At 59.8% G+C, this 24,640-nt stretch overlaps 2 protein-coding genes across 6 annotated transcripts in view; one reads left to right on the forward strand and one right to left on the reverse strand.

Annotated features, from left to right (window-relative positions):
• PISD (phosphatidylserine decarboxylase) overlaps nt 1-14,815 on the forward strand; it is a gene marked incomplete at both ends in the record, with an annotated part of 31,857 nt that extends 17,042 nt beyond the window's left edge. The window contains 7 exons of one of the 5 annotated variants that reach the window (XM_084254449.1): nt 9,846-9,895; nt 11,358-11,523; nt 12,835-13,071; nt 13,232-13,394; nt 13,555-13,692; nt 13,938-14,098; nt 14,591-14,815. In XM_084254449.1, coding sequence (XP_084110575.1) covers nt 9,846-9,895; nt 11,358-11,523; nt 12,835-13,071; nt 13,232-13,394; nt 13,555-13,692; nt 13,938-14,098; nt 14,591-14,815 — 1,140 coding nt within the window. Of the gene's footprint in view, nt 1-9,845; nt 9,896-11,357; nt 11,524-12,834; nt 13,072-13,231; nt 13,395-13,554; nt 13,693-13,937; nt 14,099-14,590 lie in introns of those variants that run through there. The other 4 variants (XM_084254451.1, XM_084254450.1, XM_084254447.1 and 1 more) reach the window with 4 other exon arrangements.
• An 897-nt stretch (nt 14,816-15,712) lies between these two features.
• The window catches only part of SFI1 (SFI1 centrin binding protein), a gene marked incomplete at its 5' end in the record, with an annotated part of 62,681 nt that continues 53,753 nt past the window's right edge, over nt 15,713-24,640 (reverse strand). The window contains 12 exons of the mRNA XM_084253212.1: nt 15,713-15,914; nt 15,992-16,103; nt 16,540-16,868; nt 17,984-18,197; nt 18,284-18,388; nt 19,104-19,363; nt 19,447-19,623; nt 19,758-19,832; nt 20,376-20,450; nt 20,842-21,002; nt 23,170-23,266; nt 24,364-24,466. Of these exons, the coding sequence (XP_084109338.1) occupies nt 15,810-15,914; nt 15,992-16,103; nt 16,540-16,868; nt 17,984-18,197; nt 18,284-18,388; nt 19,104-19,363; nt 19,447-19,623; nt 19,758-19,832; nt 20,376-20,450; nt 20,842-21,002; nt 23,170-23,266; nt 24,364-24,466 (1,813 nt within the window). The 3' untranslated portion in view covers nt 15,713-15,809. The remainder of the gene's footprint in view (nt 15,915-15,991; nt 16,104-16,539; nt 16,869-17,983; nt 18,198-18,283; nt 18,389-19,103; nt 19,364-19,446; nt 19,624-19,757; nt 19,833-20,375; nt 20,451-20,841; nt 21,003-23,169; nt 23,267-24,363; nt 24,467-24,640) is intronic.

The raw sequence follows: 24,640 nt of genomic DNA on the forward strand, positions 1-24,640 counted from the left end.
ATCAGATGGTAAACGTATATTTATATAAACGTTAATTAGAAACCATCAGCCTTTTGAAAGTAGTTGTTCCATTTCATTTTGTGTTCCCATTAGCAATATGTAAGTCTATCATCTTATTAAATTCATTTATCCTAGCAGTTTTTTGGTTACAGTTTTCATTGTAGATATTGCCTTTCATTTTAAAAGTGTCAGGTGGCCCTTTTTTAAGTTTGAATTTGAAAATTAGGGAAGATAGTCAGTATTCTACCCCTTGTCACAATATCACTGCGATTGTGTAATCATGATTATGTTTTAATGCACACACTACCTATCCTTGTCTCAATTTTCAAACGGATGTTGCTGGTTTGTATCTTGTCTTTTCTACTTTTCTTGCTATGTGACATTTTGCTGGGTTGCATGACAGCATTTTCAGTGGCTTTACCACTACAGTGGGTTCTGGCAGACCAGTGACTGTGTCATCGCGAGTGATATAGAATGCGACTTTGCACATAGGCCTTTTTCTTAGAGTGAACGCCTGGGTGTGGAATTGCTGTGTGCAAGGACAAGGACATCCTTATAGTTTGTAGTATGCATGTTCTGAAACTCTTGTACCCATTCGTAGTGGGCATTGTGGCGAGTACATGAACCACACTGGACGTTACCCAAACAAGTATTGTCATAGATGAACATGATCCCTCTCTTCTTGAATTTACTCATTTATTCTACAGATATTGCAGCTCCTTCAGCATACCAGGTCCTTTTGAGATGTGGATCCATTAGTGAATAGAACTAGAGTTCCTGTCCCCAAGGAGCTCCCCTTCTTAGTGTGAGACAGACAGGAACAAATGGACACATACACATGTCAAGCAGTTGAAATGCTGTGAGGAAAAGTTAAACAAGTGAAGGGTACAGGTGTCTCAGCCTGGGGTAGAGCTGGGCCAGAACTGAGCAGTCAGAGCAGGAGGGCTTCAGTGCCATGTGAGCAGGCGTTGTGGGAGTAGAGGGGTGAGCCATGATGGTGTCAGACGGGAGTGGGGTCCAGGCCGAGGCTTGAGACAGATTTGCTTGTTTGTTGAGAAAGAACTCAGGGCCCGCAGGTTAGCAGCGCCTATCAGCAGGTGATACGGAAGCGGAGTCACAGGCAGGGATAGCAGTTAGGCAGTGGTTTAAATAGTGCGTGCAGTGCCCAGTGGACAGAGAGGTGGAAGGCTGGAGCATCAGTCGTTTAGGGCTTGTTCTCTGCGTGAGGTTTGAATCATCTTGGTGATCAGCGTGCTGTGGCTGCTGTTGAGCCAGACTGTGGGGAAGCTGGGGTGGAGGCAAGAGACCTGTTGGGAGACTTTGTGTCCTGGCAGAGAAGGTGGTGGCTTAGACCCAGGTGTGGGAGTGGTGGAAGTGGGGAGAGGGACCTGATTCTAAGTGTGTTTTGAGGGGAGAGTGAACAGGATGTGCTGATGGATTGGATGGTGCGAAATGGAAAATGACTCATGATTTTGAAACTGCAAACCTGGGACTGTCACGTTTCGCGGGTCTTCACCTGTGGGCTCACAGTTGCAAGGCTTGGCTCAGGCTCAGAGTGCAACAACAACTGGGTTTACTAATAAAAAGGAAATTAGGGGAAAAGGAGTTTCCAAGGCCACGACATGCTGGCTTTCTTACCCCAGATAGTGCCTGCAGTGTCCAGTAGCCAAAATCAAAAGGTGCTTGTGCAAGATGGTGTTGTCCTTATACAAGAGTCTAGAGCTGGGGGCACACCAATGAGCAGTGGACCAGGAAACAATTCACTGCAGCTGGAGATAGTCATGGGTGGTGCTGTGGACATAGTGCTGGACTCAACGGCACCAGGAGGCTGCGCCGGGTGTGCTGCAGGCAGGGGTGGCCGTCAGGTGGTGGTGCTGGAAGGACAGGAGTGGTGGAAACTCTTAGAGGTGGCCGGGCACAGGTCAGCAATATCAGCAGGCGGCGATGTAGAGCATCAGGCACCAGTGTTACAGCTCTTTAGACATGCTGGGCACAAGCCGGCAGTGGAGCTCTTTTAGAGGCAGTGCCAGAGGATCGGGCACCGGTGTGCAGCTCTTTCAGAGACGCCGGGCACAGGTTAGCAGCGCCTAGCAGCAGGTGATACGGAAGCGGAGTCACAGGCAGGGACAGCAGTTAGGCAGTGGTTTACAATGGAGATCAGATGCAAAGGTCTTAAATGAATGAATTTGGAGAGAAGGTCTCAATGAAGGAAGGTCTTGATCTGGATGAGTGAATGTGTCTGCTGTGCCTTGCTTATGTTCCCATTAGAGTGCCCACATTTCACATCCAACTCTCCTGTTTTCAAAACCGGCCCCATTTCCAAGACTTTTTTATGATTTTATTTTTTATTTATGCATACAAGAGCTGGGGTACAGGCCAGAGGTGTGGGGGATGAGAGGATCCACCAGAGACAGAGTGGGGAGCAGAACAGGCAGATTGACTGAAAGACACTGCTGAGGGGAGCAGCAGGCAAGACAGGAGAGGTCTGCTGCGCCATGTGGGCAGCTCCCTGGCCCGGGATCACACTTGGGCTGCAGTGGCTGCGGACAGCTTCATAGATTGTGTCTTAACCCCTTGCGCCACCAGGGAGGCCCCTGTCTCCTTGGTTCTAACCTTAGTTTAGAATTGAAAAGAGACAAATGTACAGTGTGGCACTCCAGTTCTTGAAAAGGGGAATGGAGACAGCCATTCTCCCGTTCTCCAACTTAAGAAGTTGAACAGGACCCTGTGAAGTGCACTGTACACCCCTGTCTGGGGCGCCGAGGATCCCCACTCCGCACGCTCCTCGGTGACCAGGACCCTGGACATGATTGAGCATAGCCTGTGTATTTTTAAACTTTATGTAATTACGAAAGCCTTTTTATTCTCATCTGTAAAAAGGCTGCTGTTAACTCCCTCCAAGTTACTAAATGAAAATGATGTACTGAATGCCTGGCCTCGCGCCGGCGGGGAGCAGGGATTCAGTACCTTTTTACTTAACTAGTAGGTGTTGAGGAAACAGAAGGCAGGTGGGGAGGGTATGAAGGTGGGGGGACTTAGTACCAAGGACAGTGGCAGCCACGCCCCCAAGGTGGCTCAGGCTGTGCCAGACCCCAGTTCCCTAACCGGTCTCCCCAACCCTGGGACAATCTGTGCCACCCAGGAACTGCCTCCCAGGCTTTGAGTGACCAGTGTGTGGAAGAGGGGAGGGCTACGCCTGAGAACGTGGAATAAGACAACGCTGGCCTCAGGGCTGGAAGGCGTCTGGGGTGGCGACTTGGATGCTTTCAGGCCCTGTGTGAAGCTTTCTCCTGGACCCAATGAGCGCCCTTAAAGCACTGTGTTTTCTTTGTCATGCGGCAGGCCACCCTTCTGTGCCTGGGTTGAGCCTCAGGTTGCTGCTGGAGGGACCCTGGAGGGACCCTGGATGGACCGGAGGGCATTAGAGCAGACGTGTGGGTGGTGGAACCTCTGAGAATCTTTGCCACCACGAGGTGGGGTTTGACAGAGCTGGGAGAATCTTACAGATGAAGAAATGGCCTGATGGCACTTGGTGTCTGGGCTCTCTACCGAAGCTTCTGTGAGGCTGATCAATCACCTGCCTGTCCTGAGACACCAGCTGTCACTGGTTTTCCTCACGGGGCCTCCACTGGCCCCCAGGGAATGAGAATTAGCAGAGAACACCTGCTCCCCCTGCCCTGCAGCTGCCTTCCAGCCCCTGTATAAAATTCACTTGGGAGGCCCTACCGCAGGTGCTGTTGCCTTAGTGGCTTGGGGCCTGCAGAGCCGTGCATTTGCACTAGGGGGCACTCCCACCCAGGGGACTCGTGGAAAGGAAGGGCTCTGTGCCGGAAGAGACATCATGCAGAGTGAGAAAGTGAAAAAAATCAAAGGGTTTTTGTTTTTCCCAGAAATCATTTGTTAACTATTGTCTGGAATCCAAAAGGCATCTTCTTCCTGAACTTGCGCATGGAGGAGGGCGGCTTAGAAGGTTAGGAGGGCTAACCTCAGGGCACACCTGGGGGCCCAGTCATGCATTTTCTAAACACCTATCTCCCCAGAGCCACAGAATGGTTCTCCCACCTCTGGTAGAGGTGGGAGGAGCCCGTGGGTGATTCTGTAGACTTGCGTGTTGGAAGCCACTGAGCAGACGGCCCCTGGGTGGTTGACCTGCAGACCTTAGTTCCCTCTCCTGCTCTGACTTGGCCTAGCTCCCTTCTGTGCGTGGAATTTGTGTGGCCTGGTCTGGGGTACCGGAGGCGTTGGGGGAGTCAGCAGTCTTCCAGCATCTTTCAGGTTCTGGATTTTGTGTCGCTGGGATTCTGTGTCAGCATCTCCTGGAGCTTTAACTCCTTTTTTTATCGTCTCGCGCCGTTTGCAGGGTGCTGAGGTGAGTAGAGGTCTGAAGCTTCGCTGAGACGCCAAGGACAGTGTGAGGGCCGCCTTTCTGCACACAGCTGCCTGCTCCTCACAGCCCAGCAGGTGTTAGCAGTGGTGGGAAGCTCTCGGGGTTTCATCCTTGTTCAGAAGCGCGGAGCCTTCCGCGCAGTCCGAGCTGGGCTGGGGGGTCCTGCTGCGCAGCAGCCTTGTTAGGTTCATCGTGTTCCGTGCCCGGCCTCCCCCACCACAAAAACATGTTAAAATGGTTCATTCTGCCCCAGGTTGACTGAGTGCTTGTGGGCATGGAGGTAGGATGCTGAGCCCACAAACTGGCTCCCTATCACATAGAGGGTTAGACAGACCCCCAGGAATCACCCCCACAGCTTCCTCCTCCCAGCTGTGGAATGTGCTGCTCAGCAGGGGGTGGACCTCGCCCACTGGGTCTGCACCAGGGGACTTGGTGTGTTAGAGGGCGGCCTGGAGGAGGAAGGGGGGCGGGGTGGGGGCTGTGTCTTTATGATGAGGTGTAGAAAGGAGCAAGGCTGGAGGTGTCTTTCTCCTCTTTCCGGGGGAGACGCTGGGCCTCCTGGGTGAGATCTCTGGTACCTGGAGGTCCTGATCCTGCCCGGAGGGTTGGTGCAAGAGGGGAGAGGAGTTGGGGTGGGGCCTTGGCCCCCAGTCCCCGGAGGCAGCTGCGGGGAAGTACCCTATTCCCGCTATCTCTGCACCCCTCCTCCTGGCCCTCGGCCCAGCCCCGCCTCTTCCAGGGTCCTGGGGCCGCGGCCTGGCCGGAGGGGGCCGTCCGGGGGCCGTCCGGTGTGGTCTGGGTGTGGTCTGGCGTCCCGGCCCCGCCCCGGCAGCCTGAGTGGCTGCGCCGGGCCCCGCCCACCCCCCTTAACTTCCGCGGCGGGGCCTCCCCGGGAGTCGGAGTCGCGGCTGCTGGCCGGAAGCGAGCGGGCCTGGCCCACCTGCTGGTGAGTGCGCCCTCCGCGCTGGAGCCCCCGGCCTGAAGTGCTGCCTCCGGGGCTCGTGGGGAGGGGCCCTCAGCGCCCTGGGGTGGGGGTCAGCGCTTACGCTTAGAGCCGGGAGGGCCTGGGATCGAGGCGCCCACCCCGCCCCACCTTGGGGATCAGCTGCCGGCTTCTGAGCGCGAGGTCACGGGCCAGGCGGCGTGAGCTCACTTCCTCCACATCCTGTGGCATCTCCTCGCCCTTCGCGCTGGAGGGAAGGGAAATCCTGGCGTCCTGGGCTCCGGGCCCCCTCCTGCCTTGTGAGCTCGGGGCTGATTTTCTCAGGGCTGCCGAAAGGGCTGAGGTAGGAGCACCCCAGGGGGAGGGGAAGCGGCACTGTTGCCCAGTGGGACCCAGGATTGTCAGAATTTGTCACCGTCTTGCCACCCAAGGGCTGGCAAGGCCCTAGCTGCTGCCCTGTGCAAGGCCCTGGCCCCTGCTGGTGCCTGCGGCTGCCTGGGTAAGGGGCCTTGGTTGAGAGGCTTGAGGAAGAACCGATGCCCAGTCCATCCCCTGCAGTCCCTCCTCTGAGAAGCACCTCAGGGCTTTCCCTTTGCTTCCTCTTCTCTTGCCCAAGGCTTCCCCAATGCGACTCTCCCTTTTTTTTTTTTTTAAAAAAAAAGATTGATTGATTGATTGATTGATTGATTGATTTATACAAGCACTGGGTACAGTCAGAAGCACGGGAGGGTGAGAGAATTCGCCAGAGCGGGGAGCAGAGCAGGCAGAAGGACTGAAGGACACTGCTGAGGGGAGCGTGGGCCCCGCCTCCGGTGGCCGGGGATCGAACCGGGGCTGCAGAGGCTGCGGCAACTCTCCCATTTTGTCCTCTGAGAATCCATTTTCTCCTTCCCTACTTTGGAAGTCTGTCTGCTGCCTGCCTTGGAAGGGGGGGGGGGGGAGGCTGGTAGTCCCACCTGGACACCGCTGCTCCTCTCCTGGCGCTGTCGGTAGACCAGGAGGAAGTATGCCCTGCACCCTCCAAGGTATGAACGTTTGGGGTGGTGGAAGGTTTGGGGGGCTTACTGCTAAGGTTTCGGGTGGGTGACTGGCACTCGGTGCCGCTTCCTCTCAGCATGAGCAAATTCTCTGGTTGTCTTGGACTGTTCAAGGCTCCCAGGCCCGACTTCCTCACTCCCTTCCCGGCCTAGCAGAGACCCACCTCTTAATCCAAGGTCCAAGGAACCTGGCAGGAGCACCCCCTCCTCCGCCCTCCCCACACACACCTGTGGCAACAAGTAACTCATCTGGGCTCGCCACCCGACCTGCTGAAAAACAAAATTCAATCAAGTAAATTTAAAGATCTAATTGGTTTTATTAAATGATGCATGAATAGGACAGTATCCCGTCTAGAAAGCTGCGGGGGAGGGCTATGCAAAACGACAGGTTTTTTATGGTCGGAAATAAGGTGGCGTGAGATTTATTTTTTAGCAAAAATAAAAAGTTTCAGGTAAGACTATTTTCCTTTAGGAGAAGGCGTCTGCCTCAGATACCTGCGCTCCCGGTGCTGGCAGGACTAAGTGGGGAGGGTAGAAACGACAGTTCAGTGAGATTCTAAATCTTCGTTTGGAGGCGTGTTCTGGGCTTGGCCCAAGTGACTCCATTTTGGGCCTGCTGTTTCTTTTTTTAAGACTTCAACTGGAATGTTCCATTCCACGGAGGGGATGCTGTTGCCTCCTGGGTGGCGAGGGGTGGATCGGGATTCTGCAGCACTGCACCGCATCAACTCGTAGAACAGCATGTTCTGGAAAGGTGGCATCCCTCCCCCCTGCCCCACGGCCAGGCCTTGGCCTCCTAGTCGCAGTGCCCGCCGCCACCGTCCTCATTGCTTAGGCGCCGCTTTCAGAACCGCAGCCTCCGCCTGCTCCGCCATCTTCCCGGTGGCAGCGCCCCTCTTCCCCCAGACTGTGGGTGTGTAAAGGTGTTGGCAGTCAGGCCTGGGGGGTGATGCTGCGCCAAGTGGAAGTGAGGTACCGGGCTCCTGAGCGGTTGTTCTAGGGCACAGCTGTGACCTGCACAGTGGGCAGGTGAGCTGGAGGAATGCCCTTGCCTGATTTCCAGGGGAGTCAGCGAGACCCGGAGAACGCGGGCGCCTTGCAAAGCCCTTCCTTGCTCTCGGGAGGGTGGTCAGGGCTGCAGTGTCAGACTGTTCCCAGCCGTCCAAAGCCACCTCAGTCCTCTTGTTCTGGGTGGCTGACCTGTAAGCCACATAATGACTGTACAGCCCTCCTGGCCACCGCCCAGAACTCACCTCCGCAGTGGCCTTGACTCAGGAGAGAGGGAAGGTGTCTACATGTCCCTGCTTCAGGGTTCCCTCCTTGCAGGTTCCTCCTCAGGCTCCCCCTCACTCCCCAGGCCACCAGGAGCCAGGGAGAGTGGAAGCTCTGACTTATGTCCAGGGCCACCAACAGTGCGGGAGGCGCGCGCCCCTAGCGGGGAGGGGATGTGGGCACTGCTGGCCACGGCCGTGCCTCTGCTCTTCGGACATGGCATGACATCTAGGAACCCCCTTCCCTCCACTCCGAAGCTCCAAGCTGGACAATAGGTGCTATTGACCCTGGGGGTCAGCCAAAGTCATGTCTGCTGCCTGGGGACCTTTTGGGACCCAGCTGTGGTGATTGGGAAGAGCGCTGAGCCCCTGGTCTCAGCGTCCTGTAGCAGGTGAGGGGGCGGAGTGACAGAGGTGGAAGTACCTTGTGCCCGAGTTTCCAGAGTTCCTCCAGGACAGCAGCTCCTTTCACTGGCCCCCTTGGAGTTCCCCACTTTGGGAGGAGGGTCGAGGGTCTGTTCATACCCCCGGACCGGAGCCCATGGGGGAGCATGAAATGCAGAGGCCAGCTGGGGACCTACTTTGAGGACTGGAGGCTTTTGGACCCAGCTGGTCTGGGGGCGCCTCACCACGCCTGTCTGGCTGCAGTGGGCACAGCCCACGTGGCAGGGCAGGAGATGGGCAGGAGACTGGCACTCTCCCGCCCTGCAGGTGCCCTCCACCAGGAATCCCAGGCTGTGCAAGAGATTCCCCTCCTCCTGAGAGCCAAGTGCCAGGTTCAACCCTGACTGCCCGCCGCTCTTCTGGGCCAGTTCCCGGGGAGCTGGCAGGAGGCCACCGTGGAGCCCCAGGGCCTGAAGAGCGGGAAGGGATGGGGTGTGTGCTCAGTGCTGGGGCAGAGTGGTTGGTGGCCTGATGGGTGGGAGAGCCAGTGGGAGTCTCAGCACAGGCCTGGGGCAAAAACGGGTGACCACGGGGCTCTGGCGGGGGAGGCCCGTGTCTGCTCTGATGCTTGGCGAGGGGGCTTGCTGCTGGGTGAGCCCTGGTGGGTGCGCACCTTCCACGCTTACATCTGGTCATTAGTCGTCCTGCCTCGGCACCCGGAGCCCGTTGTACACTTGGGGCGCCAGCGACTTGCCAGGCAGGGCCGGCATTTTCACGGCCGAGGTCGCAGTGGTTTTGCCGGAGTGTCAGCTGCTGCTTGTGTGGGTAGAGCCACTTTTGAGTTGGGGTCTCGTGCTCTGTCATCGTGTGTTGGCCCGGGGCAGAGTCCTCGACTGGGTCGGTTCTCTGCTCCGGCAGTAGATCTTTGTGCCCAGGTTTCTTCTTGTAAAGATGGCAGCAGGTGCTTGTCTCCTTCCAGAGCTGAGGTGAGGGTTGGCAGCAGGCGGGCGGGGCCGGCTCCCCGTCAGCGCGCATCCTCTGGGGTCTGGACCGCTGTCCTTGGGCTGAAATGGCAACAACGTGGAATGTTTGCTCTCCTCCTCCCTGTTATCTGTGAGGCTGGACTGAAGGGCTGTGGAGTCCAGGCCTGTCTTCCCAGAGAGCAGGCGGGGCGCCCTGGAACCCCCAGAGTGCTGTTCCCCGGCCAGGCTGGGAAGGGTAGGTGGGGCCGGTTTGGGCTTCAGTCCTGGCAGGTTCCCAGCCCCACCTTAGTTTCCCTGAGGTCACTCGGGTGCGTGTCTTCCAAGGGGGTCTGGGGGGCCAGCGCAAGGTTGTGAGAGCTCTAAGGATCTGTGCGTCAGATGCCCAGGGTCTCCCCCATGTCCTGCTCCCTCATTCCTCAGATGCTCCTCAGTTGAAAGGAAATGGGTCAGGTCCCGGGAGGGAGGGGCTGCCCTGGCTGCAGACAGGCTGACGACGCCAGCTGGAGCCCCGGGCTCAGATTCCCGCCTGTGCGCCTTGCGCCCAGCACTGCCAGGTCCCTCCCTGGCATCCGCTCCTGGAGCAGGCAGGTGGCCAAGCCCGGGGGCTGTGGGCGGCGGGCCAGGGCAGGTGCGTGACCAGTGCCTGTCTTTGCCGTAGCCCGGACCTCCAACCTGCGCCGCGGAGCCGAGAGGCGGAGCAGCCCTTCAGCCCCCAGGGGTCTGGCGGAGCCCCAGCCCTGGCGGAGGAGCCGCCGCGCAGTAGCAGGAGAGCCGCCCGCTGACTGGGGGGAAGGGAGGAAGGAGGAGAAACAAAGGCGAGCGCGCCTCGCGCCGCCCACCATGTGTCAGTCAGAAGCGCGGCGAGGACCGGAGCTCCGTGCAGCGAAATGGTGAGATGCTGCCCGCCTCGTCCTAACCCCGCGGTGCCCCGCCACGACCTCCGGAAGGTCAGAGTTCACGTCCAGCGGCCCCGAGGTGGAGGTGGCGGCAGGGGGCCTGGGCATCAGCCCCCTCGACTGGAGGGGCCCGGTCCTGGGGGCCTAAGTCGGAGAGCCCGCTTCAGGTACCTGTGGTTCCAGGAGGCTGGTGGCCCATTGTCTGCTGCACCCTAACTGCCGCTTCCCACCCCCCGGGCGCCCCCCCACCCGCTGGGGGAGGGTGCAGCTCTTCCGGGATTGGTCCGGTGCTGCTGCAGTGAGGGGCTGGGTGGGTGGAGTGGGGGCGCAGTGATTTGTCAGCTTTGCTTGGCCCTTCATACCTTCCCTGGTCCTTGAAAACATAGCAGGGTGGGGTGGGAGGCAGGGCCGGCGGCCACCTTCCGCTCCCATCAGTGGACTGCAGGGGCTGGCCAGTGCCTTAGTTCTCCATTTTTTCTGCTTTTAGTGTCAGCAGAGATGCCTCTTTGTTCCTGTTTTTTCAGCAACTGGGGGCAGAGGACACAGCCCTCTGAGAACCCAGTTCTCACAGTCCTCTGGGAACACAGGCGCAGATGGGAGCCTCGCACTGTCCGGTTGAGTGCAGTCCTTCTGCGGATGACAAAACCGAGGCCTAGGGGCTCCCTCAGTGGGGGGCAGTGTGGTCGCCTGATGGCTGTACCGGGGCCTCCACTATTTTCTAGGCCGTGGTGCGTGACAGGGGAGCCCGGGTGTCGCTGCTGTGCCTCGGGAGGCCAGCGTTCCGGGGGAGAGACCTGTCCCAGCCTCTGCAGCTAGCGCAAGGCCGAGCCTGTGCCAAATGCACTGGATCTGGGGGGTGGGTCTCGGGAGAGGCTCACCTCCCGCGGCTGAAAGGAGGGGTCTGGGTCAGGGGCGTGGCCCCAGAGTCGGGACACAGCCTTTAGGGGTGAGAGGAGGGCCCTTCCCAGCCTCCGATGGGTTTAGGATCCTGTTGCGGAAGAGCCCCCAGGCGCTGCGCTGGGGCTGCGAGGAGGCTGTGCGCGTCTGTGTGTGTCCCTTGCCAGCTCCTCCGGCTCGGCGCGAGTCTGTCTGTCAGGTGGGAGATCCCAGCCCCTGCAGCAGCGTGGTGGCAATAGCTTCCCCTCTGCTGGGCGCTGCTTGGGGCTCAAGGGGAGCACGCCCAGGCTCCCCAGTTCCTGTGCGGCCGGGCCTCACCCCCAGTGTCTTAGCGCCCGGGTTCCCTGTCCTCAGCCGCGGGCAGGTGGAGATTTTGGGGAGTGGGGCTGCCGGGCAGGAGCAGCCAAATCCCCGACCGGGAATGGGCTGGAGACGCGGGGCCCTGGCCAGAGCAGCTGGGGAGGGCGGGAGGACAGGCAGGGGCTACCCTGCTGGGGTGGGCGGGGCCCCTCAGCCCCTGGTCGCTGACCCTGGTTGTGCCTGGACATCTGCCCTGCAGGTTGCACTTCCCCCAGCTGGCCCTGAGGCGGAGGCTGGGCCAGTGGAGCTGCATGTCCAGACCCGCCCTGAAACTTCGCTCTTGGCCCCTGACTGTCCTCTACTATCTCCTGCCCTTGGGGGCCCTCAGACCACTCAGCCGGGTGGGATGGAGGCCGGTGAGCAGGGTAAGTTTGCAGGCTGCCCCCTCACCCTCCCCGGGGCAGGCCTGAGGCTGGGGTGGAGGCAGTTGTCACGGTAGAGGTGATGGCTGTGGGGGCTGTGCCCTCCCTCTGGACGGTGTGACGTGAGCCGGCCGAGAGGTCAGGCTGGTCTGGGCTGCGGACGGGTGGCAGGGTGGGTGCACCGCTTGCCCTTTGCCTGCACCCGTGCCATTTGGGGGCCTCTGCTTCTAGAAGGAACCCACACGGGGTGCTCATAACATGGTGTCAGAGGCGATTTTGAGAATTCAAATTCCGGGACCTCAGAGGGGTGTTCAGGAAGGCAGGAGCCTATTTGGGCCCCATAGGGTGGGGACCCCTGGGCAGGGCTGGATGGGTGAGTGGCCTGGCCAGGCTCACTCTGAGAAGGAGACCCTGCTCCTGGGCCTTGGAGGACTGGGTGGCTCAGAGGCAACCTACGGGCGTTGGACTGTACACGGGACCGCCCAGCACCCTGGGCTGCTCCAGTGCCCCGTGTCAGCGGGGAGTCCATAGCCGTCGTGGAGGTGTTTAACACTGGAGTGAAGTGATTCTCAACACCTCGGGGACTTGGTGTGTCAAGTACAGGCAGACAAGCAGCAGCCACTGCGCAGCCGCGCCTCCCACTGAGGCAGAGGCACTGAGCCTTATTAAGAGGCCGCCCCGCACAGGGCGCGTGGCCCGGCATCAGGTGTTGCGTCCACCACAAGCCATGGCCTGTCCTCAAGTGTGCTCGGCTCCTGGCCCTGAAAGTTGGGCTGAAGGGGCCCTGGGGAACCTGATTGCCGCGCCCCCCACCCCACCCCACCCCCCCCCACCCCCGGTCTCCTGGGAGGAGCTCCAGGTGCAGACCTCCTTGTGGACAGGCTCCTGCCTCTGAGCGCCATGCTGGCCTGGTGGGGGTTTGTCTGCTTCTGTCAGGACTAGGACATGTGCCTGAGCATCCTGCGCCTTCCCAGTGGTTCCTCCTCCAGCCTCTGTGACGGTGTCAGATTCACTTAGGCCCCCGCCTTTTAAGAAGTAGGGCTGCACCTGCCAGTCTCCTCAGGACTGGGGGGGGGGGGGTCCTGTTTGACCTCTGCACAAAGTGACAAACACTTGAGCTGTAAGTCGCTGTCCTGGTCTCAGCCAACACTGTCGGGTGAGCTCAGTCTGGTTTCTAGTGAGAAATGGTCTCAACACAAAGCCATGGGGGAGTGGGGGTGCCCAGGCCTCCAAAAATGGCCAGGAGGCGAGGGTAGGCTGACGGGCAGGAGGGCCTCCATGTAACAGTCTCATCCATCTGCCTGTGACCTGCAGGTGGCCTTGTACAAGTCGGTGCCGACACGCCTGCTGTCGCGGGCCTGGGGTCGCCTCAACCAGGTGGAGCTGCCACATTGGTTGCGCAGGCCCGTCTACAGTCTGTACATCTGGACCTTCGGGGTGAACATGAAGGAGGCCGCGGTGGAGGACCTGCACCACTACCGCAACCTCAGCGAGTTCTTCCGGCGCAAGCTGAAGCCGCAGGCCCGGCCCGTCAATGGCCTGCACAGCGTGGTGAGGCCCCACACTGCCTTCCGTTCCTCCCTCCAGAAGCGGGGTGCTCGCCTCTGCCTGTGGGCACCGGCCCCAGCAGCCCTCACTGTGGTGGGTGGGTCCCCCAAGGCTGGGTCTGCAGGTAGGTCCTGCTGTGTCCAGCCTCTCCTGGCCCTTCCAGATCAGCCCGTCAGATGGGAAGATCCTCAACTTTGGGCAGGTGAAGAACTCTGAGGTGGAGCAGGTCAAGGGGGTCACCTACTCTCTCGAGTCATTCCTGGGCCCACGTACCTCTTCAGAGGACCTGCCCTTTCCACCAGGTAGGTCCCTGCGGCTAGGCGGCCGTGCTGCAGCGTGGCGGGCTGGGGTTGGAGAGGGACTCCGGGCAGGTGTAGGGACGGGAGGGCCTCGCTTGTGAGCTGGGGGCTCCCTGGAACCCGTGGCTGCACGCGGGGTGACGTCAGTGCTCGTCTGAGAGCCTGGCCCTGTGTGCACCCGCCGCAGCCACCTCCTTCAGGAACCAGCTGGTCACTCGAGAGGGGAACGAGCTCTACCACTGCGTCATCTACCTGGCCCCTGGGGACTACCACTGCTTCCACTCCCCCACGGACTGGACGGTTTCCCACAGGCGCCACTTTCCAGGTAGGCCCGGGCTGGCCCCTGGATGGGAGGGGGCTCCGAGCGTCAGAGTGCTCTGCTTCTCAGGGAGTGCAGGCTCCGAAGTGGCTTTTCAAGGCCGGGTGGGAGGGCGGCCTGGGGTCCAGCCTGCTTCGCATTTGGAATGTCACTAGGGAGACGGAGTCTCGGGCTGCCCCAGGTAGACACACTGGGCCCCGGGGGGCCGGTGCTTCCTGCTGGGCAGGAGTGGCAGTGTCCCTGGCCCACAGGCTCCCTGATGTCCGTCAACCCTGGCATGGCCCGCTGGATCAAAGAGCTCTTCTGCCACAACGAGCGAGTGGTCCTGACCGGGGACTGGAAACACGGCTTCTTCTCGCTGACCGCTGTGGGGGCCACCAACGTGGGCTCCATCCGCATCTATTTTGACCGGGTAAGAGCTCAGGCCCTGCTGTAACCCAGGGGCCGGGCCAGCGGGGTCTCGCCTCTTCTGTCCCCTGTACAGCCTAGATCTGCCGCGACTGTAAGTTCTGGGAGGCTCTGGGGAGCAGCTGCTCCCCCACCTGCAGATCTGCCCCTCGCCCTGTCTGGAGGTGGCCGAGCGCGCGCAGGAAGTAGCCTCCCCACCTAGCACCTGGCTTCTGCTGGGAACGAGGGGACGTACTGGGGCGGCGTCCGCAGACGGGAGGCAGGCAGTGCCCTTCCTGCCTGAGGGGCTGCTGCTCTCAGTGATGGGTGGTGACCTGGCCCTCACGCCCCCCTGGAGGAATGAGCCCCAGCACACATCCCTTTAGGGCCCGGTTCATGGCCAGGGTGGGGGGCCGTCCGGTTAGACCCAGTCCTCAGGCGAGACGCCGTCCCCACCACCCTTCCGAGCTGCTGGGGCCGGCGGCAGCCCCCGCATGCGCTGTGCCTCGCTCCCCAGGACCTGCACACGAACAGCCCGCGCTACAGCAAGGGCAGCTACAACGACTTCAGCTTCGTGAGCCACGCCAACAAGGAGGGCATCCCCATGCGCAAGGGCGAGCACCTGGGCGAGTTCAACCTGGGCTCCACCATCGTGCTCATCTTCGAGGCCCCCAAGGACTTCAACTTCCGTCTGAAAGCAGGACAGAAAATCCACTTCGGGGAGGCTCTGGGCTCCCTCTAGAGTCTCCCCGGCTTCGGCTGCCAGGGCGCCTTTCCAAACAGAAAAACACCCCGGTCTTCTCGAGGGGACCCCCCGCGGCTCTCCAGGGCTGGGGCGACTGTCGCCCACAGGGTCTGCCTGGGCAGGACCTGGGCCACTCCCGGTCCTGCTGGGTCCGTGAGGGGCGGACAAGAGGCTCCCGATCCCTTTGAAAAGGAGGTCGGCACCCATCGGCCCCTTCCACCCTGAAGGGGCAGGCAGGGAGGATCCTCAAAATCCCTGTTGGGGATTTTTTTTTTTTACACGTATAAAATGGAGCCCTTGCGTCTCCGGCTGATGTCACTGCTCCTCCCGTCCCTGCTCCTGGCCTTGCCCCTCTGCCGCCTCTGCCTGGGGTGAGGTGCCTGCTGGCGCTGACTGTGACCCCCGCGGCCCCCCCGAGCAGGGCCCCACAGCCTTTAATGCAACTGCTTTGCTCCCAACTTGCCATACCCTGCTCGTGGGGAAAAGCTCCGTGTTTCCTCCTGTGGCTGAGCACGGCGCCCTGGACCCTGCCAGTGTCGTCCCCGGACGCGGGTCCTGGAAGTGACTTTGGAGCTGGTGAGTCCCCCGACCAGTTTGTCCAGCCGGGGGATGGGGAGAGCACGCCCCTCCCTAAAGCCAGCCCCACACCAGGGTAGGGAGCGTGGCCTACCCTGGCCGCTGTCGGCTCAGGGCTTTGGTGTTTGGGGGGTGTCAGTGCCTAGAAAACCTGTCCCCAGGTATGCAGTCCTGGGGGTGCCACTGATGGGGGCAGGACCAGGTTTCATGTTTCCTGGGGACGCTGTGAATTTCTCCTGCAGGAGAAGCCATTTGAACTTTTTCAACTGTATCAGTAGCACAGTATTTTTGTATGAAAAGCAGGAGACTTCTGAACAGTGATTCATTTAATTGCAACATTTTGAAATAAAAAAACCTCACTGCAGCTCTGTGTCCTATTCCTGGTGGTGGGCTGTGGCCTCCCTGAGCCGGGGCGCTAGCCCAGAGCTTGCCGCAGGGCCTGGACTCGGGCGATGCAGGCCCTGATGGGCTGGCGCTGGGCCTGGAGCTCCGCGGCCAGCTGCTGGATCTGCAGTTCCACCTGAGGGCAGGGGCGGGGCGGGGCAACTTAGGAGGCGGCAGACCTGGAAGGCCAGCCTGGGGGCCCTGAGGCCTTACCTCCCGTAGCTCTTTCTCTACTAGCCGCTCTGCTTCCTGGTCCTCAGGCCTGGGTTCCTCCCGGCTCAGCTCCAGCCACCTGCGCAGGCTGCGTGCTTGACGCTGGCAGGACCTGAGGGGTCAGGGGGCAGCACATCAGCTACCTCTGACGGCGACAGAGGGGCAGGGCTGTTCTGCGCCCACTGGCACCCCTTGAATCTGAGGCTGCTGCTCACACCAAGGGGGGTCCGTGTCCTGGGTGTGGGCGCTGGCGTGAGAGGATGGCCTGATGTGTGTGGCTGCAGCCTGGGCCTGTCAGCCCGCGCCCCAGTCGTTGCTGGGCAGCCGCTGGCCTGGCTTTCACGTGCTTAATGTTTTGCTCAGCATTGTCCTCCCTCCCCAGAGGTAAGAATGACTTGGGCCTTCCTGAGCAGGCCTGGGGGGTAAAGTGCCACCCGTGAGTGGGGAGCTGGCATTGCAGTGTAGACGAAGCACCCTGGCAGCCAGCTCTGGAGGCGGCGCTCCCTGCTTTCCCTGTGCACAGGTGGCAGAGGTGTTTGGGGTCTTACCGGAGGTTCTGCTTCGTGGTCTGGCAGTGCTGCAACTGCTGCTGGATTCCCTCAAGCTCAGCCTCCAGGTCCGTGTGGCTAGTGGCAACGGGAGAATGAACTTGATCTGGATCTTTCCCACCAGGCCCAGGCTGAATGGAGGGATCCCGGGTGCTGAGAGCAGCCCGCGTGCTTGCTGTGCTGACGGGTCTCAGAAACACCCCTGCAGCTGCAGAGCCAGGCCTGGTGCCTATGAAGTCTCCAGGGAGGAGCAGATGGGGGTTGCGGGCACTGACCAGAGATGGGGGGGCCTGAGGCACAAGCCCAGGGGTGGCTGGCCGTGCTGAAACCTGTGACAGAAGGGTGGGTGCTGAGCAGGGAAACTGCAAGTCCGAGAAGGGCACGTGAGGCCCAAACCAGCAGCTGCTTTCCTCACACCTGCCACCGCCGACTCCCTCAGAGCCCGGCCCTGCCTCGGACCCAGTCATGGCTGGAGAAAGTCCATGACTAACCCGAGGGCCCCTTGTCTTAGAGGAGGAAGCTGACGGACCTTTCTCTGCACTGCCCCCAAGCTGTGACCTTGCTGAGCTGCCGGAGCTCGCACCTCCATGAGGACAATGTTCAGAGGCGAGTTCTTGTCCACTCCTTCCCTCCTGGGCACAGTGTGCTCAGGACTATCGCCCCACGCCCCCTGCATCCGCTGTGCAGAGAACCAAACCCCTCCCCTCTACACTCATGCCAGCCACGCGTCTTAGGCCACATTTGCAGGCCCGCCCGCCTCCATGGCCACCCTCTCCAGGAACCGGTTCTGAAGAGCTGGGGTTAGGGTGGCCCAGCCCCCCGGCTGTTCGTGTCACTGAGGGCTCTGCCTGCCCGCTCCGCTACGGGTGTCAGCTGGCAGGGAGGGGCAGCCCCTCTCCCAGCTTCCCCAGCTGCAGCGTCTCAGCGCTGACTTCCGGCCTGACTTTCCTGAAGGCCAGGCTGAATCCTGTTGCTTGATCTCGAAGCCAACAGGTTCAAGGGGGACACACTTCACCAACTGGTCCCCACTCCCAGTTCTCCCTATGTTGGTAAAGAGTTCATTATTCCCAGTTTCTCAAGCCAGAAACCTAGCCTGCCCCCAGGATTGCTTCCCTCCTATCAAACCCACCCATGGGCACAGCCCCCCACTCTGCTGCCAGCACCTCCTGCTGGGCTGTCGTCCACAGCACCCAACCAGCTCCACAAGCTCGTCCTCTTGGAACCCAGCGTTGCACTACCTGACCTCAGTCTCCTCCCCTGTGCATGTGGAAGTCTCCTGTCTCTACCGCTAGGATATAAGCTGCATCACAGGGGCCTCAGCAGGTGACCGGCTTCCCATCATCTCCCTGAAGCCATGATTTTAGTGCAGCTGGCCACAGTACGCGTAAAGAGCACCGAAGCCCAGACCGCAGAGCTGGACCCCCAGTGACCAGAGAGGACTTACCCTGGCAGGTGTGTCCTTCCCATAAGGCACGAAGCAGGAAGGGGGCAGCAGCTCGGGGCCTGCGCTGGCAGTGGGGTACACCTTCAGGTCAGGGAGACTTGGCAGGACCCCAGACTGGGGCAGGGGGCTGCTTGGGATCGGTGCCACCTGGGCCTTTGCCAGGAAGGGCCCTGACAGGGAAGGGCCTAGGCCTTGCTCCTGATGCTTCTCAGGCCTGAGCAGAAAGAGGCAGGCCTTGGAGCCTTCCCCTGGGAGGCAGGAAGGAAAGGGGGTTTCCCACCCTAGGGCTCCACACCCTACCTCTGTCCCCCAAGCGTTCCACACTCCAGGGGCCTCTGACTCTGCATGGGCTCCAGCAGGAAGTGCGGGCGTCGAGGCTGCCTCCTTAATGAGCGGGGAGCACTGCTGGGAAGATACATGAGCCCATTCGCCCAGCGTGTCTGGGGACTGCTGAGGGCCTGAGACCTTGTAGCTGGCGGCTGGGGAGATGATCCAGTCCAGCTCTTCCCAGCTCACAGGGAGACTGAAGGAAAGGCTCTTGGCCAAGGTCAGCAGGAGGGCTGGGCTGGGCCTGGGCTGCACAGAACTTCTGGTAACTCCAGTGAAGCTAGCCTGGCGCCTGGGGATGCCCTACCCACGTGGTCTCCTCGGGGCCAGGCTCTTGTCAGAGGAGGGCAGTGCGGGAGGCAGAGCAGGACCAAGGTCCAGACTAGTGCCCCTCCCTGCCAGCACTCACGCTGGCTGCTCTGGGGGCTGACGGCCCAGTGAGCACAGTGTACAGGGAAGGGGCAGGATTTGAGGGGACTATCCCGGGAGAAGTAGAGAGGCAGGGCCAGGTCACAGAAAGGGGGGTTTCCCAGAGGAAGCCCATGTGTCCACTGTGCGGGAAGCGGGAGGGCGGCAGGCCCGGAGGCGGGAGGGCAGGGCTGCTTTTGCCAACTACACGTTCCTCCCCCTTGCCCCTGGGAAGACCAGCTGGCGTCCCTGCCATGTGGGGGACAAGATCCTGCTAGAGAGGCCTGGGGGGGGGGTTGGCCATGTCCCTCAGGGTCCAGCATCCTCCCTCCTATGCAGGGCAAGGTGGGAGTGAGGAGGAAAGAGAAAGGGGTGGGTTACTCACAGCTCCAGAAGCTGCGGGTTCCCAGCTGCCAGGGTCAGGCTGCCCGGGGCTCCCCAAGGCCCATGAGCAGCTTTCGACCTCTTGGTCTCCAGGGTGGCATCCCCAGCTGCAGCAGCGTCACTGAGCAGGGCACCCTGGAAGGTTACTCTCCTGCTGGGGATGGTGGAGGCGGGAGGTTGAGGCTTCTTGCCTGGGCCTAGCGCCTTCTGTTTCCAGAGCGTGGCGCAGCGATGGACCGCCCGGTGCAGACTGTGGGCTGCCTGCAATTGGCCCCTGGTCAGGTCAGGCTGTCCACAGGCAAAGGTCATGGGTGTGACCGCCAAGGGGGTGACCGCTGGCCCACCTGGACCTGCTGCTGGGCGTGCAGCCGCTGCCGGAAAGCCTTCATGTCGGCTGTGAAGTGCAGCAGGCGCGTGACGCCCTCCCGGAGCAGCTGCTCATGGTAGGCCTGCGCCGCCTGCTCCAGCCGCACCTTCTTTCTCCTCCTCTCTAACACGAAGTCCAGCCACGCAGCCCACACCTCCAGGAGAACAGGGGATGAGGCCCAGCTCTCCCTGCAGACTCCCCAGGGCTTGGCCCACAACCCACCCAGGGCTCCGCCGAGGCGCTGTCCCCTCCTGGGGGAGGCAGGAGCACAGTGGAGACGCCCGTTACCTTCGCCTGTAGACAGAAGGACCAGAACCACAAGGCCCGCGCTGTGCCCTGCTGCTCCCGCCTCCTACTCAGCAGCTGTGGGCCAGAAAAGCAAGATGGCCCAAACAGCCCCTCCCCGAGGGCTGCGACTCCGGGGCCCGTCCACTCGGAGATCCCTTCCGAGTTGGAGCTTCCCTCCCTCCGGCAGGAAAGGCCCGGCCCTGCCTGGCACCGAGGTGGTGGAGTAAGGAATGACCCTTGGCGAGAACAAGGCCAAGAGCAGGGCAGCGTGCTGCTCCGGGAGGGAGCGGGGGCTGCTCTGCATTAGCCTGGACAGGAGGACGGTCTGCACGCGTGTGCTGAGCACCACGCAGTCTCACCGGAGCTGTATCCGGGCCTCAGCAAGGACTTAAAATACATTTCATGTCCATCCGGGGGAGTTACTCCGATGGTTTATGACCATGCCATGCGGAGACACGCTCAGATGGCAGTGGGAGAAAACAGGAAATGACTTGGGAAGGGGCCTAAGGGATGGAAGCCCCGGTCTTGGGTGATAGGACCAATACTGAACTGAAGGTTGGGGCTCAAGAGGCAAGGGGAGTAGGGGGCAGGGACAGAGCGGTGTTCGGAGGCTCCCACCTGTTGCTTCCACTGACAGAAGCAGGACCGGCTGAGTGTCTGGGCCCGGAGCTGGGTGCCCAGCCTCTGCAGGAGCTGGGGAGAGAAACACACAGGGAGCCGACAATGCAATCAGGTGCCCCTGCCCAGACCACCTGGGGCAGCCTCAGTGGAAGAGGCCAAGGGCCTCTGCACCGGGTAGGGGGTCCAGAGGACTGCACAGGCTCCCCAGCTCTGATAAGCCAAGATTCAGTGACCAGGGGTCCCTGCTGAGCCACCTTCTACCTGAGGTAGACTCCATCCTGAGGTTAGCTTGCTTCCCCCCACCCTGGTGCCTGCAGAAAACACCCAGAAAGGCTCCTGCGGCCTTGTGTCCACAGGACCCCAAATCACCCAGCATCCATCCTGGCTCCCAGGAGGTAGTCTTGCGACCTGGACAGCCAGTCCTGCCACACAGAGCAACTTGGGGAGTTGCCACCTGCCTCACCTTCTTCCTGACGCAGCCCAGGCAGTAGGCCTTCCACCTGGCCATGGCCACCAGCAGCAGTGTCCGGCGGTGATGCTGCGATGCCCTCTCCAGCTGCTCCCGCTGCTGGGCTGCCCTCTGGCTCTGGGCCTGCCAGCGCTGAAAACAGGTCCTGAGACAGCCTGTGGCCGATCAGAGTCTGTTTTGTAGGATCAATATGAATGACTATGCACTGGGGAAGGAAGTTTAGAGCATCGAGAAGGTGGTAAGGGAATACCCTTGGGGTGTCAGCCCATACTCTTGGGGAACACCACTTGTGGATGGGTGCACACTGTGAGGACAGCCCCAGACGCCTGCAGCAACTGCGAGCACCTGGGACAGAACTGGGTCTGCCATCTACTGGGCCTCCAAAGGCCCACTGGAGCCACTGGCTGTGCAAGCCAGGAGTGCGAGGGCCCGCGGAGCCGCCACAGGATGCACGGGGCAGACCCTCCGTCCGAAGGAGTGAGCGGCGGCACCAGTTTATCAAGTAGGAAGCCGAGGCGCAGAGAGTTCCAGGGGGGAAGGCACAGTGGCTGCTGGGCCTCGTTCTCAGCCCGGCCCTGCAGCAGGGGCCATATTGTGCATTCTGTTTGCCGCCAGACCCTCTCCAGGGAGCAAGGACTTTCTTCTGCTGATTTTTAAACTTTTAGCATTTTCCTTAGGCCTTGTGGTAAATTCCTTTTAGAAAACAGAAAACTGTCGACGCCAGACCACTGATGCCAAGATGAGGCCCCTCCAGGGCCTCCAGGGTCAGGGTCTTGGCCTGGAGGCTGCCTGCCGGTGCCCACACTGCTTGGAAGTGGGCATATCCTGGGTTGTCGGAAAGTCATGATGCGTTTTTGCTTGAAAAAACAGAAAAACCCATCATGACTTTTCTGACAACCAAATATCAGCCTCACTGGGGATGACTCCAAGAGGCAGGTACTACTTGGCCTCTCGCGGATGAAGAACCTGAGGCAGAGAGGGGACTTGCCGAGGTCGTGAGCAGCGCATGGCCCCACGCTTCCTAAGCGCTCCGTCAGGTGCTGCCGTGCCCTGAGTTCTTCCCCTCGCCCCTTGCCGGAGTGTGCCTGAGACTCAGAGGCCTTCGTTAAGCCAAGCACTGGCTCCACGGGGATCCACTATGAGCTGAGGACATGGTACCTTGTCAATTGGTTTCCCAAGTCATCTGTACCATCTGCTGTGAACATGGTGAACCTGGGCCTGCCACATGCCACAACCCCCTTCTCAGGAAACTGCCTGCCTCACAGTCCTTCAAAGGTAAGTAGCTTCAGGTTGCACCTAAACCTGTCACCTCCAACGTCCCACTGTGTTACCTGAGCCAGGGCTGGGCAGCTGACCTGAACAGGCAAGGCCTCTCACCACTGGGTGCCACGTCCCTGTCCAAACAGAGGCCGCAGGATGGGCTAAACCCCTTGGCTTCTGTCTTGGGAGTGAACTGGAAATCCAACATGGGTTTTTCGGGTGAGGGTGGCCAGAGGACACAGGCAAGCTGGTTAATGGTGGAGCAGACCCAGGGGTTCTATCAGAGGACAACAGGGATCTGCGCTCATCAACGTAAACACTATAGTCAGATCCAACCCAAAGGTGATTAGGTTTTGCTCTGGAGAAAACTGCTAAGTCAATTTATCAACTTGATCCACTTTCTCTAAGGCCCCATTCTAACAGTTTCCATTCCATTTGTATTTTCATTCACTCTGACCACAAGTTGTCCCCCCCAAGGGTCACACCCCCCACTGCAGGCCCCTGCCCCGTGTCTTGCACAGAGCAGAGGCTCCTGTCTGGGCCGTCGTCCGCAGCAGGTAGTGGGGCTGATGGAGCAAGTGTCTGGGCCCGAAACACAAAAAAGCCCAAGAAGGCAGGGAAGCAAGCCCCCGGCAACACAGGGCCGACTGACAAGGAGCGGCCAGTGGAAGGGCTTTCCCATCGTAACCACCAACCACCTCGAACTCCCCAGGTCCAGCTTCATTTCTTTACGTCTCTGTAGATCTCAAGCCGTGACCTTTCATTTTAACAAACTATTTGGCGATCATTTCGGAACAGAATGCTATGAGGTACTGGCCCCAAATACATGTCTGTCCTGGAAACTCAGAATTGAGTTTCCTGAAGACACTGGCCTTCAGGACTATAAGAGAATAATTTTCTGTTAAGCTTCCTTGTTGTTTTAAGCTTCCATGGTGCTTTGCTATTGCGGCAACAAAAACTAATATACACAAGGAGACAAATGCTACGGGGGAGTGAATGGAGCGCCGAGGTAGTCCTTCACCAACCCCCTCAACCTGACTTGCATCCAGGGGCCCTGCTTACCCCTCTCCAGCACCTTCCCGGCCTCCCTGATGGCACAATCCTCCCGCTGTCTGTAGTATATCTGCACTGACACAGTCTCCCGCCACTGGACAAGGACCTGTAGGTCACACAAAGAACAGAGAGATGGTTACAGCATGTGCTGCCTTCCTGAGGAGCCACCTTCACTGGCCTGTCCTCACAGACTGAAGCCGAGTGGTGTACGCACAGGCTCACACACCTAGGAAGCGCCTGTCATCCATGCAGACCATACACGAGTGGCCAGAGCCCCCAGTGCTCTCAGAGGAAGCCCCAAGTTACTTTATACCACACCAGAAGTCACGTTGTCACACTTGTTGTTTGCTAAATGAAACACACACTGTGCATGCTTTCACACGGGAGACACGGAAGTCACAGTAACAGAACACTTCACACCTGGCGCCTGCTCCCCGGCCGTCACAAAGTCCTCTCCCTTCCCAAGCCCTGAAGCAAAGCAAAGAGCAGACTCTGCTCCTAGGGCCAGGATGCACAAGCTGGCCTGGGAGCGCTCCTGAGGTCAGACAGGGCCTTGGCTGTGTGTAATCACTGCTTGTAGGAGGGAGGCTTCAGAGTCGTGAGGACCAGCCCGTCCTATACCCCCTGGCCTTCAGGGCTCCTGAAAACTTTCTCCTGAAACATCCCTGAGTTCAGGGACTACTGCTGTCCTTTCATTTCTTTGAATCTCCTCTTTCCTGTAACAACTTTTCTCCTCATAGCTACATCCTGATCATGAGGCCAGCAAGTGGCATTTTTTCTGCACTTCCCACTAAAAATGATCAATGACCTCACGTTCCCGGATGCTCTATGCTTTCCAGCAAGTTTCAGTGGCCATAAAGCCTGCAAGGCTGATGAGCAGGAGCAAGCTCTCTCTTCTACAGGTGAGGAGACAGAAGCACAGAGACTCACCCCAGCAGAAAACTCCACATGTATAGAAAATACTGATCTGACAAGAATTAGTTCACTCACAGGGTGCTGGGTTTTTACTTTAAATGATATTGGTTCATAATTGAGAATAAGACAAACAGATATAAAACCCAAATGTTCACATGGCTGCATGTGCTGGAGGGCAGTCGGTCCCTTCTCTAGGTTCCTTGTTCAGTGCAATCTCTGGCGCTGCTCCCTCATAGGAACCTGGTCCCCAGCCCTCGTTGGTGGCCAGCTAGCCTCCCAATGCCTCACCTTGGAGCATAAGGTCCTGCTGTAGTGAGCTCTTGCTTGAGAGGTTTTCTTCGCTTCATCTATACGAGTGACGGTGTTCTCTCTCCAGCGATGCAAAGCCTTCCTGCAGGGACACAGGCCCAGGAGCGGGGGTGACGCAGGTGTGGAGTGCAGTTCGAGGTTTCTAGGAGTCACTCCTAGTTCCTCAGCCCACCAGAGTCGAGGACACCCTTGGTTGAGCACGTCAGACTGACAGCCATCCTCCTGCTGCTGAGCGCTTGCTGTGCACCAGGCACTG

The sequence above is a fragment of the Talpa europaea genome (genome assembly GCF_964194135.1).
Source record: "Talpa europaea genome assembly, chromosome: 14".
Classification (NCBI taxonomy): Eukaryota; Metazoa; Chordata; class Mammalia; order Eulipotyphla; family Talpidae; genus Talpa; species Talpa europaea.